The 15356-nt window shown below is 56.3% G+C and overlaps 1 protein-coding gene across 1 annotated transcript in view; it reads left to right on the top strand.

Annotated features, from left to right (window-relative positions):
* SYMPK (symplekin scaffold protein) overlaps nucleotides 1-15356 on the top strand; it is a 38270-nt gene that overhangs the window by 15611 nt on the left and 7303 nt on the right. The window contains exons 7-17 of the mRNA XM_064700921.1: nucleotides 1465-1675; nucleotides 4359-4509; nucleotides 5962-6191; nucleotides 7652-7733; nucleotides 8248-8361; nucleotides 9497-9644; nucleotides 11444-11604; nucleotides 13341-13449; nucleotides 13557-13657; nucleotides 13772-13862; nucleotides 14994-15095. Of these exons, the coding sequence (XP_064556991.1) occupies nucleotides 1465-1675; nucleotides 4359-4509; nucleotides 5962-6191; nucleotides 7652-7733; nucleotides 8248-8361; nucleotides 9497-9644; nucleotides 11444-11604; nucleotides 13341-13449; nucleotides 13557-13657; nucleotides 13772-13862; nucleotides 14994-15095 (1500 nt within the window). The remainder of the gene's footprint in view (nucleotides 1-1464; nucleotides 1676-4358; nucleotides 4510-5961; nucleotides 6192-7651; nucleotides 7734-8247; nucleotides 8362-9496; nucleotides 9645-11443; nucleotides 11605-13340; nucleotides 13450-13556; nucleotides 13658-13771; nucleotides 13863-14993; nucleotides 15096-15356) is intronic.

Genomic DNA, 15356 nt, shown 5'->3' on the forward strand with positions numbered 1-15356 from the left:
ACCCCGGTTTGACCACCTCCGTGCCTTTGGAATGAGGAGACCAGGTTGGGATGGTGCCACCAACCGGTTTTGACCGTTCCCACCCCGTTTTGAACCTTCCTGCCTCCATTTGGACCATCCTCACCCCAATTCTGACCATCCTCACCCCATTTTGACCATTCCCACCTCATCCCCACCCCATTCTGACCATCCTCACCCCATCCTGACCATCCTCACCCCAATTCTAACCATCCTCACCCCATTTTGACCATTCCCACCTCATCCCCATCACAATTCTGACCGTCCTCACCCCATCCCCACCATATTTTGACCATTCCCACCCCAAATTGACCATTTCCACCCCATTTGGACCATTCCCACCTCATTCCCAACTCAATTTCACTGTTCCCACCCCAATTTCCCCATTCCCCACCCCAATTTCCCCATCCCCACCCCAATTTCCCCATTCCTCCCCAATTCTCACCATCCCCACCCCATTTTGACCATTCCCACCCCAATTTCCCCATCCCCACCCCATTTTCCCCATCCCCACCCCAATTTCCCCATCCCCACCCCAATTTGACCATCCCCACCCCATTTTGACCATCCCCACCCCAGTTTGACCGTTCCCACCCCAGTTTGACCACCTCCATGCTGTTGGAATGGGGACACCAGACTGGGATGGGGACACCAGATTGGGTTGGTGCCACCACCCCATTTTGGCCATTCCCACCCCAATTTCACCGTCCCCACCCCAATTTCCCCATTCCCACCCCAATTCTGACCATCCCCACCCCATTTTGACCATTCCCACCTCATCCCCACCCCATTCTGACCATCCTCACCCCATCCTGACCATCCTCACTCCATCCCCACCACATTTTGACCATTCCCACTCCAAATTGACCATTCCCACCCCAAATTGACCATTCCCACCCCAAATTGACAATTTCCACCCCATTTGGACCATTCCCACCTCATTCCCAACCCAATTTCACCATTCCCACCCCAATTTCCCCATCCCCACCCCAATTTCCCCATTCCCCCCCAATTCTGACCATTCCCACCCCATTTTGACCATTCCCACCCCATTTTGACCATCCCCACCCCATTTTGACTGTTTCCATCCCATTCTAACCATTCCCACCCCATTTTGACCATTCTCACCCCATTCCCACCATTTTGCCCATCCCCACCCCAATTTCCCCATTCCCCCCCAATTCTGACCATTCCCACCCCGTTTTGACCATTCCCACCCCGTTTTGACCATTCCCACCCCGTTTTGACCATTCCCACCCCATTTTGACCATTCTCACCCCATTCCCACCATTTTGCCCATCCCCACCCCAATTTGACCGTTCCCACCCCAGTTTGACCACCTCCACGCCGTTGGAATGGGGACACCAGATTGGGTTGGTGCCACCAACCCATTTTGACCATCCCTACCCAATTTCCCCGTTCCCACCCCGATTCTGACCATTGCAGGCGTGGAGCAGACGAAGCTGCTGCGGGAGGAGCCCAAGGAGGAGAAGGTGGCCAAGCCGGACGCGGTGGTGATCAAGCGGCGCCTGTCGGCGCTGGGCCAGGGCCAGGCCATCGCCGTGCTGGGCGCGCACGGCTCCGCGCCCGGGCTGCCCGACGAGGCGCCCCAGGCCAAGCGCCGGCCCGAGCCCATCATGCCGGCCACGCAGCCACGGTCTGTGCCGCCATGGCCACCATGACTCCACACGGTCCCCGGGATGATCCCGATCCTGAAAAACCCCATTGCCCCAGATGAGCCTGATCCCAATGACCTCGTTGCCCCTGGATGACCACGATCCCGATGACCCCATTGCCCCAGATGACCCCAAGGACCCCCAGTGTTCCCCTGGATGACCACGATCCCGATGACCCCATTGCCCCAGATGACCCCAAGGACCCCCAGTGTTCCCCTGGATGACCACGATCCCGATGACCCCATTGCCCCAGATGACCCCAAGGACCCCCAGTGTTCCCCTGGATGACCACGATCCGATGACCCATTGCCCCAGATGACCCCAAGGACCCCCAGTGTTCCCCTGGATGACCACGATCCCGATGACCCCATTGCCCCAGATGACCCCAAGGACCCCCAGTGTTCCCCTGGATGACCCCCAATGTTCCCCCTGGATGATCCCATTTCCCTGGATCATCCCAATGATCCTGTTCCCCTGGATGATGGCAATCCCTTGGATGATCCCATTCTCCTGGATGGCCCCGATGATCCCAATCCCCTGGATGATCCCATTCCTGTGGATGATCCCATTCCTGTGGATGATCCCGATCCCATTCCCCTGGATGATCCCAATCCCCTGGATGATCCCATTCCTGTGGATGATCCCATTCCCCTGGATGATCCCATTCCTGTGGATGATCCCATTCCCCTGAGTGATCCCGATCCCATTCCCCTGGATGATCCCAATCCCCTGGATGATCCCATTCCTGTGGATGATCCCATTCCCGTGGATGATCCCATTCCCCTGAGTGATCCCGATCCCATTCCCATGGATGATCCAAATCACGTGGATGATCCCAATCTAAATGACCCCAATGATCCCATTCCCCTGGATGATCCCATTCCCTGATGATCCCGTTCCTGTTCCTGTGGATGATCCCATTCCCTGGATGATCCCATTCCCATGGATGATCCCAATCACGTGGATGATCCCAATTCCGTTCCCATGGATGATCCCAATCACGTGGATGATCCCAATTCCGTTCCCATGGATGATCCCAATCCAAATGACCCCAATGATCCCATTCCCCTGGATGATCCCGTTCCTGTTCCAGTGGATGATCCCAATCCCGTTCCCATGGATGATCCCAGTGATCCTGATGACCCCGTTTTCCTGGATGTCCCTGATGTTCCCCCAGTGACCCCAACGCTCCCATTCCCATGGATGATCCTGTTCCTGTGATAATCCCAATTCCGTTCCCTGGATGATCCCTGATGATCCATTCCCCTGGATGATTCCGATCCCATTCCCGTGGATGATCCCATTCCCCTGAGTGATCCTGTTCCTGTTCCTGTGGATGATCCCAATCCCGTTCCCATGGATGATCCCAATGACCCCAATGTTCCCCCGGATGACCCCGATCCCCATGACCCCATTCCCTGGATGACCCCAATGTTCCCCTGGATGATCCCAGTGATCCTGATGACCCCAATGTTCCCCAGATGACCCCGATCCCATGACCCTATTCCCCTGGATGACCCCAGTGTTCCCTGGATGATCCCAATGACCCATGTTCCAGTGGATGATCCCAATCCCATTCCCATGGATGATCCCAGTGATCCTGATGACCCCATTTCCCCCAGATGACCCCGATCCCCATGACCCCATTCCCCTGGATGACCCCAATGACCTCAATGTTCCCCTGGATGACCCCAGTGATCCTGATGACCCCGTTTTCCTGGATGTCCCTGATGTTCCCAATGACCCAATGATCCCATTCCATGGATGATCCGATGACCCAACGATCCCATTCCGTTGATGATCTGATCTGATTCCCCTGGATGATCCCATTCTTGAATGATCCCATTCCCGATGACCCCGATGATCCCATTCCCCTGGATGGTCCCAGTCCTGATGACCCCGATGACCCCATTCCCCTGGACGACCCTGATGACCCCAATGACCCCATTTCCCCATTGACCCCAATGATCCCTTTCCTCTGGATGACCCTGATGACCCCACTGACCCCATTCCCCCAGATGACCCCAATGACCCCATTCCCCTGGACAACCCTGATGATCCCAATGACCCCGTTTCCCCATTGACCCCAATGACCCCATTTCCCCATTGACCCCAATGATCCCTTTCCTCTGGATGACCCTGATGACCCTGCTGACCCCATTCCTCCGGATGACCCCGATGACCCCATTCCCCTGGATGACCCCACTGACCCCATTCCCCTGGACAACCCTGATGACCCCACTGACCCCATTCCCCAATGACCCTGCTGATCCATTCCCCTGGATGACCCCAATGACCCCATTCCCCAGATGACCCCACTGACCCATTCCCCCTGATGATCCCACTGACCCCATTCCCCCGGATGACCCCACTGACCCCATTCCCCCAGATGACCCCACTGACCCCATTCCCCCAGATGACCCCGCTGACCCCATTCCCCCGGATGACCCCAATAACCCCATTCCCTTGGACGACCTTGATGATCCCAATGACCCCATTCCCCCATTGATCCCAATGACCCCATTCCTCCAGATGACCCCACTGACCCCATTCCCCCTGATGACCCCAATGACCCCATTCTCCTGGACGACCCTGCTGACCCCACTGACCCCATTCCCCTGGACATCCCACTGACCCCGCTGACCCCGGTGCTGTCCCGCTCAGGCTGGCGGGCGCCGGCGGCCGTAAGAAGGTGTTCCGCCTCAGCGACGTGCTGAAGCCGCTCAGCGAGGTGCAGGTGGAGAAGCTGAAGCTCGGCGCCGTGCGCCGCATCCTGCGCTCCGAGAGGGCCGTGGCGGCCAGCGGCGCCGCACAGGTACGCACTGCACACCTGGGCACACCTGGGATAACCCTGGGATACACCTGGGCACAGCTGGGTACACCTGGGGTACAGCTGGGATAACCCTGGGATACACCTGGGCACAGCTGGGATAACCCTGACATACACCTGGGCACACCTGGGATACAGCTGGGATAACCCTGGGATACACCTGGGTGCACCTGGGCACACCTGGGCACACCTGGGATACACCTGGGATACACCTGGGTACACCTGGGCACACCTGGGATACAGCTGGGCACACCTGGGATAACCATGGGCACACCTGGGATAACCCTGGGATACACCTGGGTGCACCTGGGCACACCTGGGATACACCTGGGTGTACCTGGGCACACCTGGGTACAGCTGGGCACACCTGGAATAACACTGGGATAACACTGGGCACAGCTGGGTACACCTGGGGATACCTGGGCACAGCTGGGATAACCCTGGGATACAGCTGGGCATAGCTGGGGACACCTGGGCACATTTGGGACACACCTGGGCACACCTAGGGTACAGCTGGGATACACCTGGGTACAGCTGGGCATAGCTGGGGACACCTGGGCACAGCTGGGCATATTTGGGACGTACCTGGGCACACCCAGAGCACACCTGGGCACACCTGGGATGCATCTGGAATAGCCCCAGAATTCCCCTGGAAATATCCTCAAGGAACCCTTGAGTGCCCTTTGAGTGACCATTGAGTGACCATTGAGTGATACTTGACTAATCCCTGAGTAACCATTGAGTGACCATGGAATGACCATAGAGTGACCACTGAGTGACCATTGAGTGCCCCCACAGGCTCGAGTGAAGATCCTGGACTCGCTGGTGACACTGTTCCAGTGACCACTGAGTGACCCTTGAGTGACCATTGACTAAACCCTTAATTAATCCTTGACTGACCATTGAGTAACCATTGAATGACCATTGAGTGACCATTCAAATAACCATGGAATGACCACTGAGTGCCCCCCCCAGGCCCGAGTGAAGGTCCTGGCCTTGCTGGTGACGCAGTTCAGTGACCATTGACTAATCTCTTGAGTGACCATTGACTAAACCTTTGATTAACCATTCATTGACCATTGAATGACCGCTGAATGACCACTGAGTGACCCCTGTGTGCCCCCCCAGGCCCGAGTGAAGATCCTGGCCTCGCTGGTGACGCAGTTCAGTGACCATTGACTAATCTCTTGAGTGACCATTGACTAAACCCTTGATTAATCCTTGACTGACCATTGAGTGACCATTCAGATAACCATGGAATGACCACTGGGTGCCCCCCCCAGGCCCGAGTGAAGATCCTGGCCTTGCTGGTGACGCAGTTCCAGTGACCCTTGAGTGACCATTGACTAAACCCTTGATTAACCCTTGACTAACCATGGAATTACCATGGAATGACCACTGAGTGACCATGGAATGACCACTGGGTGCCCCCCCCAGGCCCGAGTGAAGATCCTGGCCTCGCTGGTGACGCAGTTCGAGGTGCCCCTCAAGGGCGAGGTGCTCTCCTTCATCCTGGACGACGTGCGGGGCCGCCTGGACCTGGCGTTCGCGTGGCTCTTCCAGGAGTACAACGCGCACCTGGCGCGCGGCGGCGGCCTGGAGCGCTACGACGAGTGCCTGATCGGGCTGCTGGCCGGGCTGCAGGAGAAACCCGACCAGAAGGACGGGTATGGACACCAGGGATGGGCTGGGGACACCAGGGTTGGGTTGGGGACACCACGGTTGGGTTGGGGACACCATGGATGGGTTGGGGACACCAGGGTTGGTGGCCTGGAGCGCTACGACGAGTGCCTGATGGGGCTGCTGGCCGGGCTGCAGGAGAAACCCGACCAGAAGGACGGGTACGGACACCAGGGATGGGTTGGGGACACCAGGGTTGGGTTGGGGACACCAGGGTTGGGTTGGGGACACCAGGGTTGGGTTGGGGACACCACAGTTGGGTTGGGGACACCAGGGTTGGGTTGGGGACACCAGGGTTTGGAGCTGCTGGCCGGGCTGCAGGAGAAACCTGACCAGAAGAACGGGTATGGACACCATGGTTGGGTTGGGGACACCACGGATGGGTTGGGGACACCAGGGTTGGGTTGGGGACACCAGGGTTGGGTTGGGGACACCAGGGTTGGTGGCCTGGAGCGCTACGACGAGTGCCTGATCGGGCTGCTGGCCGGGCTGCAGGAGAAACCCGACCAGAAGGACGGGTACGGACACCAGGGTTGGGTTGGGGACACCAGGGTTGGGTTGGGGACACCAGGGTTGGGCTGGGGACACCAGGGTTGGGCTGGGGACACCACGGTTGGGTTGGGGACACCAGGGTTGGGTTGGGGACACCAGGGTTGGGTTGGGGACACCAGGGTTGGTGGCCTGGAGCGCTACGACGAGTGCCTGATCGGGCTGCTGGCCGGGCTGCAGGAGAAACCCGACCAGAAGGATGGGTACGGACACTGGGGATGGGTTGGGGACACCACGGTTGGGTTGGGGATACCACAGTTGGGATGGGGACACCACGGTTGGGTTGGGGACACCACAGTTGGGTTGGGGACACCAGGGTTGGTGGCCTGGAGCGCTACGACGAGTGCCTGATCGGGCTGCTGGCCGGGCTGCAGGAGAAACCCGACCAGAAGGACGGGTACGGACACCAGGGATGGGTTGGGGACACCAAGGATGGGTTGGGGACACCAGGGTTGGGTTGGGGACACCAAGGATGGGTTGGGGACACCAGGGTTGGGTTGGGGACACCAAGGATGGGTTGGGGACACCACGGTTGGGTTGGGGACACCACGGTTGGGTTGGGGACACCAAGGATGGGTTGGGGACACCAGGGATGGAGACACCAGGGATGGGTTGGTGCCATTGGGATGGAGATGGGGACACCAGGATTGGGTTGGTGCCATTGGACTGGACCAGTGCTACCAGAGGTGTGGGACAGTGCCACCAGGTGTGGGACAGTGCCACCAGGACAGTGCCACCAGGACGGTGTCCCCATGGATGGCACAGACCCCTTAGGGCTGAGCTGGTGCCACCAGTGCCACCTCAGGGGACAAAGCAGAGCCACCAGGCCCAGGCCACCCCCCTGGCGTGTCCGTGTCCCCAGCGCGGTGACACCGGCGCTGTCCCTGTCCCCACCCAGGATCTTCACCAAGGTGGTGCTGGAGGCGCCGCTCATCACCGAGAGCGCCCTGGAAGTGATCCGGAAATACTGCGAGGACGAGGTGGGGACACCTGGGGACACAGGGAGGGGACATTGGGGGGACACCTGAGGGGACATCGGGGGGGAGGTCGGGGGGGACACCTGGGGGACACCTGAGGACATCAGGGGCAGATGGGAAGGGGACATTTGGAGGGACATCGCATCAGGGGACATCAGCATCAGGGGGACATCAGAGGTGGGGACACCAGGAGGGGACACCTGGGGACATTGGGAGGGGACATCGGGGGGGGACACCTGGGGACATCGGGGGAGACATCAGATGGGGACGCTGGAGGGGACATTGAGAGGGACATTGGAGGGGACACTGGAGGGGACATCAGGGGGACATGGAGGGGACATAGGGGGACATTGAGGGGGATATGGAGAGGGACACCAGGGGGGACACAGGGAGGTGACACCTGGAGATGACACGTGGAGATGACAAGAGGGAAACACCTGGAGGTGACACAGGGCAGGTGCCACCCCGAGGTGCCACCCCGAGGTGCCACCCAGAGGTGCCACCGGTGTCCCCTCAGAGCCGCACCTACCTGGGCATGTCCACCCTGCGGGACCTGATCTTCAAACGGCCGTCGCGGCAGTTCCAGTACCTGCACGTGCTGCTGGACCTCAGCTCGCACGAGAAGGACAAGGTGGGCACACCTGGGACACCTGGGGACACCTGGGGACACCTGGGGACATTGGGGACATTGGGGCAGTTCCAGTACCTGCACGTGCTGCTGGACCTCAGCTCGCACGAGAAGGACAAGGTGGGCACACCTGGGGACACCTGGGGGGGCTTGGGGACACCTGGGGACACTGGGGACACTGGGGACATGTGGGAACACTGGGGACATTGGGGACATTGGGGACATTGGGGCAGTTCCAGTACCTGCACGTGCTGCTGGACCTGAGCTCGCACGAGAAGGACAAGGTGGGCACACCTGGGACACCTGGGGACATTGGGGACACCTGAGAGGGGTTTCGGGGGGATTTGGGGGAGGTTTGGGGGTTCCAAGGGACTTTTGGAGGTGCCAAGGGGGTTTTGGAGGGTTTGGGTGACACAAGTGCCCCAGGTGACACAGGTGACACACACAGGTGGCACACAGGTGTCACACAGGTCACACAGGTGTCACACAGGTGACACACAGGTGACACAGGTGTGTCCCCAGGTGCGCCAGCAGGCGCTGCAGTTCATCAAGCGCATGTACGAGAAGGAGCAGGTGACACAGGTGACACACACAGGTGGCACACAGAGGTACCCAGGTGACACAGGTGGCACATACAGGTGACACACAGGTGACACAGGTGTGTCCCCAGGTGCGGCAGCAGGCGCTGCAGTTCATCAAGCGCATGTACGAGAAGGAGCAGGTGACACACAGGGGTGGCACACAGGTGTGCCCAGGTCACACAGGTGTGCCCAGGTGGCACAGGTGGCACACACAGGTGACACACAGGTGACACAGGTGTCACACAGGTGCGGCAGCAGGCGCTGCAGTTCATCAAGCGCATGTACGAGAAGGAGCAGGTGACACACAGGGGTGGCACACAGGGGTGGCACACACAGGTGTGCCCAGGTGGCACAGGTGGCACATACAGGTGACACACAGGTGACACAGGTGTCACACAGGTGCGCCAGCAGGCGCTGCAGTTCATCAAGCGCATGTACGAGAAGGAGCAGGTGACACACACAGGGTGGCACACAGAGGTACCCAGGTGGCACAGGTGTGCCCAGGTGTGCCCAGGTGTCACACAGGTGACACACAGGTGACACAGGTGTGTCCCCAGGTGCGGCAGCAGGCGCTGCAGTTCATCAAGCGCATGTACGAGAAGGAGCAGCTCCGCGAGTACGTGGAGAAGTTCGCCCTCAATTACCTGCAGCTCCTGGTGCACCCCAACCCCCCCTCCGTGCTCTTCGGCGCCGACAAGGACACAGGTGAGCGCCCGGAATTCCCAAATTGCCGTGGGAAATCCAGAATATTCCATGGAAATCCCAATTGTTCTATGGGAAATCCAAAATATTTGATGGAAATCCCAGTTGTTCTATGGGAAATCCAAAATATTCCATGGAAATCCCAATTGTTCTATGGGAAATCCGTGATATTCCATGAGAAATTCAAAATGTTCTGTGGGGATTCGAAATGTTCTGTGGGAATGGGAAATGTTTCATGGGAAATCCCAGGTTTTCCATGGAAAATCCCAAAATACCCCAAATAATCCCCAATAATCCCAAATATTTTGTGGGAAATTCCAAATATTCCATGGATATGTCAAATATTCAATGGGAAATGGCAAATTTTCCATGGGAAAGCCAAATATTTAATGGGAAATATCAAATATTCCATGGAAATATCAAATATCCCGTGGAAATCCCAAATGTGACATGGGAAATGGGAAATATTCCATGGGAAATATTCAATGGGAAATGGGAAATATTCCATGGGAAATATTCAATGGGAAATGGAAATATTCCATGGGAAATATTCAATGGGAAATGGAAATATTCCATGGGAAATTCCAAATATTCCATGGGGATCCCAGTTGTTCTGTGGGAAATCCGTGATATTTTATAGGAAATCCCAAATATCTTAATGGAAATATCATTAACAAGAATTTGGTCATTACCAGCTTGTTTTTTTTATCATTATCACCCCATTTTTGGTCACTCTTACACCATTTTTCCTCACTTTAACCCCGCTTTTTGTCACTCTAACCCTGCTTTTTGTCACAATAACCCCATTTTTTTTTCTGAAAACCCCATTTTTTCTCATTCTCACCCCGTTTTGGTGTCCCCAGAGGTGGCGGCGCCCTGGACCGAGGAGACCATCAAGCAGTGCCTGTACCTGTACCTGGCCTGTTTTCCTCACTGTAATCCCATTTTTGCTCACTATAATCCCATTTTTTGTCACTCTAACCCCATTTTTGGTCACAGTAACCCCATTTTTTTCTCACTCTGACCCCGTTTTTTCTCATTCTCACCCCGTTTTGGTGTCCCCAGAGGTGGCAGCACCCTGGACCGAGGAGACCATCAAGCAGTGCCTGTACCTGTACCTGCACCTGGCCTGTTTTCCTCACTATAACCCCATTTTTGCTCACTATAATCCCATTTTTTGTCACTCTAACCCATTTTGGTCACAGTAACCCCATTTTTTGTCACTCTAACCCCATTTTTTCTCATTCTCACCCCATTTTGGTGTCCCCAGAGGTGGCAGCACCATGGACCGAGGAGACCATCAAGCAGTGCCTGTACCTGTACCTGCACCTGGCCCATTTTTACCCACAAAAACCCCATTTTTTCTCACAAAAACCCCATTTTTTCTCACAAAACCCCCATTTTTCTCACTCTGACCCCGTTTTTTCTCATTTTCACCCCGTTTTGGTGTCCCCAGAGGTGGCAGCACCATGGACCGAGGAGACCATCAAGCAGTGCCTGTACCTGTACCTGGCCTGTTTCCCTCACTAAAATCCCATTTTTGCTCACTAAAATCCCATTTTTGGTCACTCTAACCCCGTTTTTCCTCATTTTAACCCCGTTTTTTCTCATTTTCACCCCGTTTTGGTGTCCCCAGAGGTGGCAGCGCCCTGGACTGAGGAGACCATCAAGCAGTGCCTGTACCTGTACCTGTACCTGGCCCATTTTTACCCACAAAAACCCCATTTTTTCTCACAAAAACCCCATTTTTTCTCACTCTGACCCCGTTTTTGCTCATTCTCACCCCGTTTTGGTGTCCCCAGAGGTGGCAGCGCCCTGGACCGAGGAGACCATCAAGCAGTGCCTGTACCTGTACCTGGCCCTGCTGCCCCACAACCACAAGCTGATCCACGAGCTCGCCTCCGTCTACACCGAGGCCATCGCCGACATCAAGCGCACGGTGCTGCGCGTCATCGAGCAGCCGGTGAGGGACACTGGGGACACTGGGGACATTTGGGGACACTGGGGACACTGGGGACATCCATTGGCACCATGGGAAATGGCCTTCCCTGTCCCTGTTATCAATTAATGGCATCAGTTAATTGGGGCAGTTGGGTGTCACCACCATGGAGGTCATCGAGCAGCCGGTGAGGGACACTGGGGACATTTGGGGACATTTGGGGACACTGGGGACATCCATTGGCACCGTGAGGATACCCATTGGTGCCATTGGAAATCGCCTTTCCTGTCCCTGTTATCAATTAATGGCATCAGTTAATTGGGGCAGTTGGGTGTCACCATCATGGAGGTGACATGGAGGTCATTGAGCAGCCAGTGAGGGACATTGGGGACACTGGGGACATTTGGGGACGTTGAGGACATCCATTGGCAGCGTGGGAAGTCACCTTCCCTGTCCCTGTTATCAATTAATGGCATCAGTTAATTGGGGCAGTTGGGTATCACCATCATGGAGGTGACATGAAGGTCATCGAGCAACCGGTGAGCAACACTGGGGACATTGGGGACATTTGGGGACATTGGGGACATCCATTGGCACCGTGGGAAATCACACTCCTTTTCTAACCTGTTATCAATTAGTGGGGTTGGTTAATTGGGACAGTTGGGTGTCACCATTGTGGAGGTCATTGAACAGGCGGTGAGGGGACACTGGGGACATTTGGGGACATTTGGGGACACTGGGGACATCCATTGGCACCGTGAGGATACCCATTGGTGCCATTGGAAATCGCCTTCCCTGTCCCTGTTATCAATTAGTGGGATCGGTTAATTGGGGCAGTTGGGTGTCACCATCGTGGAGGTCATCGAGCAGCTGGTGAGGGGACATTTGGGGACACTGGGGACATTTGGGGACATTGGGAACATTGGGGACACTGGGGACATCCATTGGCACCGTGGGAAGTCGCCTTCCCTGTCCCTGTTATCAATTAATGGCATCAGTTAATTGGGGCAGTTGGGCGTCACCATCATGGAGGTCATTGAGCAGCTGGTGAGGGGACATTGGGGACATTGGGGACATTTGGGGACATTGGGGACATCCATTGGCACCATGAGGATACCCATTGGTGCCATTGGAAATCACCTTTCCTGTCCCTGTTATCAATTAATGGCATCAGTTAATTGGGTGTCACCATTGTGGAGGTCATTGAACAGGCGGTGAGGGGACACTGGGGACATTTGGGGACATTTGGGGACATTGGGGACATCCATTGGCACTGTGGGAAAGCACATATTTATATAAGTTAAATTATATACATATATATATATATATAAAAATGTGTATGTACTATATAGGATGTGTGTATATGTATATGTATGTATATAATCCAAGTAAAAATATGTTATATATAATTATATTATGCTATGGTATATATAAACAATGCACGTATAATATAATAAGATTATTTCAATAAAACAATTCAATTATTTGGTATAAATTATTTAATTAAATTATTTAAATAAAATTATTTCAATAAAATATGAAAAATAAAATTATTCCAATTACTGAACATAAACTATTAAATAAAATTATTCAATTCCATTGAACGATTTATACTCAATAATTGCAATAATCTAATTTAAATTAAAAACTAAACAATTTATACTCAACAATATTATTTAAAATTGCTTAAATCATTTGCGCTTAAAAAAACCCCGATTTTGGTGACAAAAATGTGAATTTTTTTTTTTTTGGGCGGGCAGATCCGCGGGATGGGGATGAACTCCCCGGAGCTGCTGCTGCTGGTGGAGAATTGCCCCAAGGGCGCCGAGACGCTGGTGACGCGCTGCCTGCACAGCCTGACCGACAAAGGTGGGTGGGCACACCCGGGGGTGGCACCAGAGGTGGCACCAGAGGTGGCACCAGAGGTGACACCCAAAGGTGACACCCAGAGGTGACACCGCTGTCCCCCCCCGCAGTGCCACCCTCGCCCGAGCTGGTCAAGCGCGTGCGCGATCTCTACCACAAGCGGCTGCCGGACGTTCGCTTCCTCATCCCCGTCCTCAACGGGCTGGAGAAGGTGGGGGTGGCCTTGGTGGCCTTTGTCCCCTGCCCCGGTGTCACCCGGGTGTCACTGGGTGTCACTGGGTGTCACCTGGGTGTCACCCGGGCTGACCGAGCGGTTTTGGTGCAGAAAGAGGTGATTCAGGCGCTGCCCAAACTCATCAAACTCAACCCCATCGTGGTCAAGGAGGTGTTCAACCGCCTGCTGGGGACGCAGCACGGTGAGGGGACAGTGGGGACAATTTGGGGACAGCTTGGGGACAATTTGGGGACATGGGACAACCCTGGGGACAGGCCTGAGGACAGGGACCAGGCCTGCTGGGGACACAGCACGGTGAGGGGACAGTGGGGACAGCTGGGGACAATTTGGGGACAGCTTGGGGACAGACCTGAGGAGAGGGGACAGGCCTGCTGGGGATGCAGCTGGGGACAATTTGGGGACAGCTTGGGGACATGGGACAGCCCTGGGGACAGGCCTGCTGGGGACGCAGCACGGTGAGGGGACAGCTGGGGACAGTTTGGGGACAGCTTGGGGACAGTTTGGGGACAGTTTGGGGACATGGGACAGCCCTGGGGACAGGCCTGAGGAGAGGGGACAGGCCTGCTGGGGACGCAGCACGGTGAGGGGACAGTGGGGACAATTTGGGGACAGCTTGGGGACAATTTGGGGACAGTTTGGGGACAGCTGGGGACAATTTGGGGACATGGGACAGCCCTGGGGACAGGCCTGAGGACAGGGGCCAGCCCTGGGGATGCAGCACGGTGAGGGGACAGTGGGGACAGCTGGGGACAGTTTGGGGACAGCTTGGGGACATGGGACAGCCTGGGGACAGACCTGAGGGGAGGGGACAGGCCTGCTGGGGACACAGCACGGTGAGGGGACAATTTGGGGACAGCTGGGGACAGCTTGGGGACAGCTTGGGGACATGGGACAGCCCTGGGGACAGGCCTGAGGAGAGGGGACAGGCCTGCTGGGGACGCAGCACGGTGAGGGGACAATTTGGGGACAGCTTGGGGACATGGGACAGCCCTGGGGACAGGCCTGAGGACAGGGGCCAGGCCTGCTGGGGACAGTGGGGACAGCCTTGGGGACAGTTTGGGACAGCCTTGGGGACATGGGACAGCCTGGGGACAGCTGGAGTGGGATGGGGACAGCCTGGGGACAGTTTGGGGACATGGACAGCCCTGGGGACAGGCCTGCTGGGGATGCAGCATGGTGAGGGGACAGTGGGGACAGCTGGGGACAGCCTGGGATGGGACACAGCCTCTGTCCCTGTGCCAGTTCCTGTCCCTGTCTCCTGTCCTTATCCTTGTCCCTGTCCCCCGTCCCTGTCACCCCGATGTCCCCGCAGGTGACGGCACCTCGGCCGTGTCCCCCCTGAACCCCGGGGAGCTCCTGATCGCCCTGCACAACATCGACTCCTCCAAGTGCGACATGAAATCCATCATCAAAGGTGGGGACAGGGACATGGGGACACCCAGGGGACACGGGGACACCCATGGGGACATGGGGACACCCACGGGGACATGGGGACATCCCTGGGGACACACAGGGGGACAGTGGGACACAGGGACATGGGACTCCTGCACAACATCGACTCCTCCAAGTGTGACATGAAATCCATCATCAAAGGTGGGGACAGGGACATGGGGACACCCCTGGGGACATGGGGACATCCCTGGGGACATGGGGACACCCAGGGGACATGGGGACA

The sequence above is a fragment of the Zonotrichia leucophrys genome, unplaced genomic scaffold, assembly GCF_028769735.1.
Source record: "Zonotrichia leucophrys gambelii isolate GWCS_2022_RI unplaced genomic scaffold, RI_Zleu_2.0 Scaffold_261_71848, whole genome shotgun sequence".
Classification (NCBI taxonomy): Eukaryota; Metazoa; Chordata; class Aves; order Passeriformes; family Passerellidae; genus Zonotrichia; species Zonotrichia leucophrys.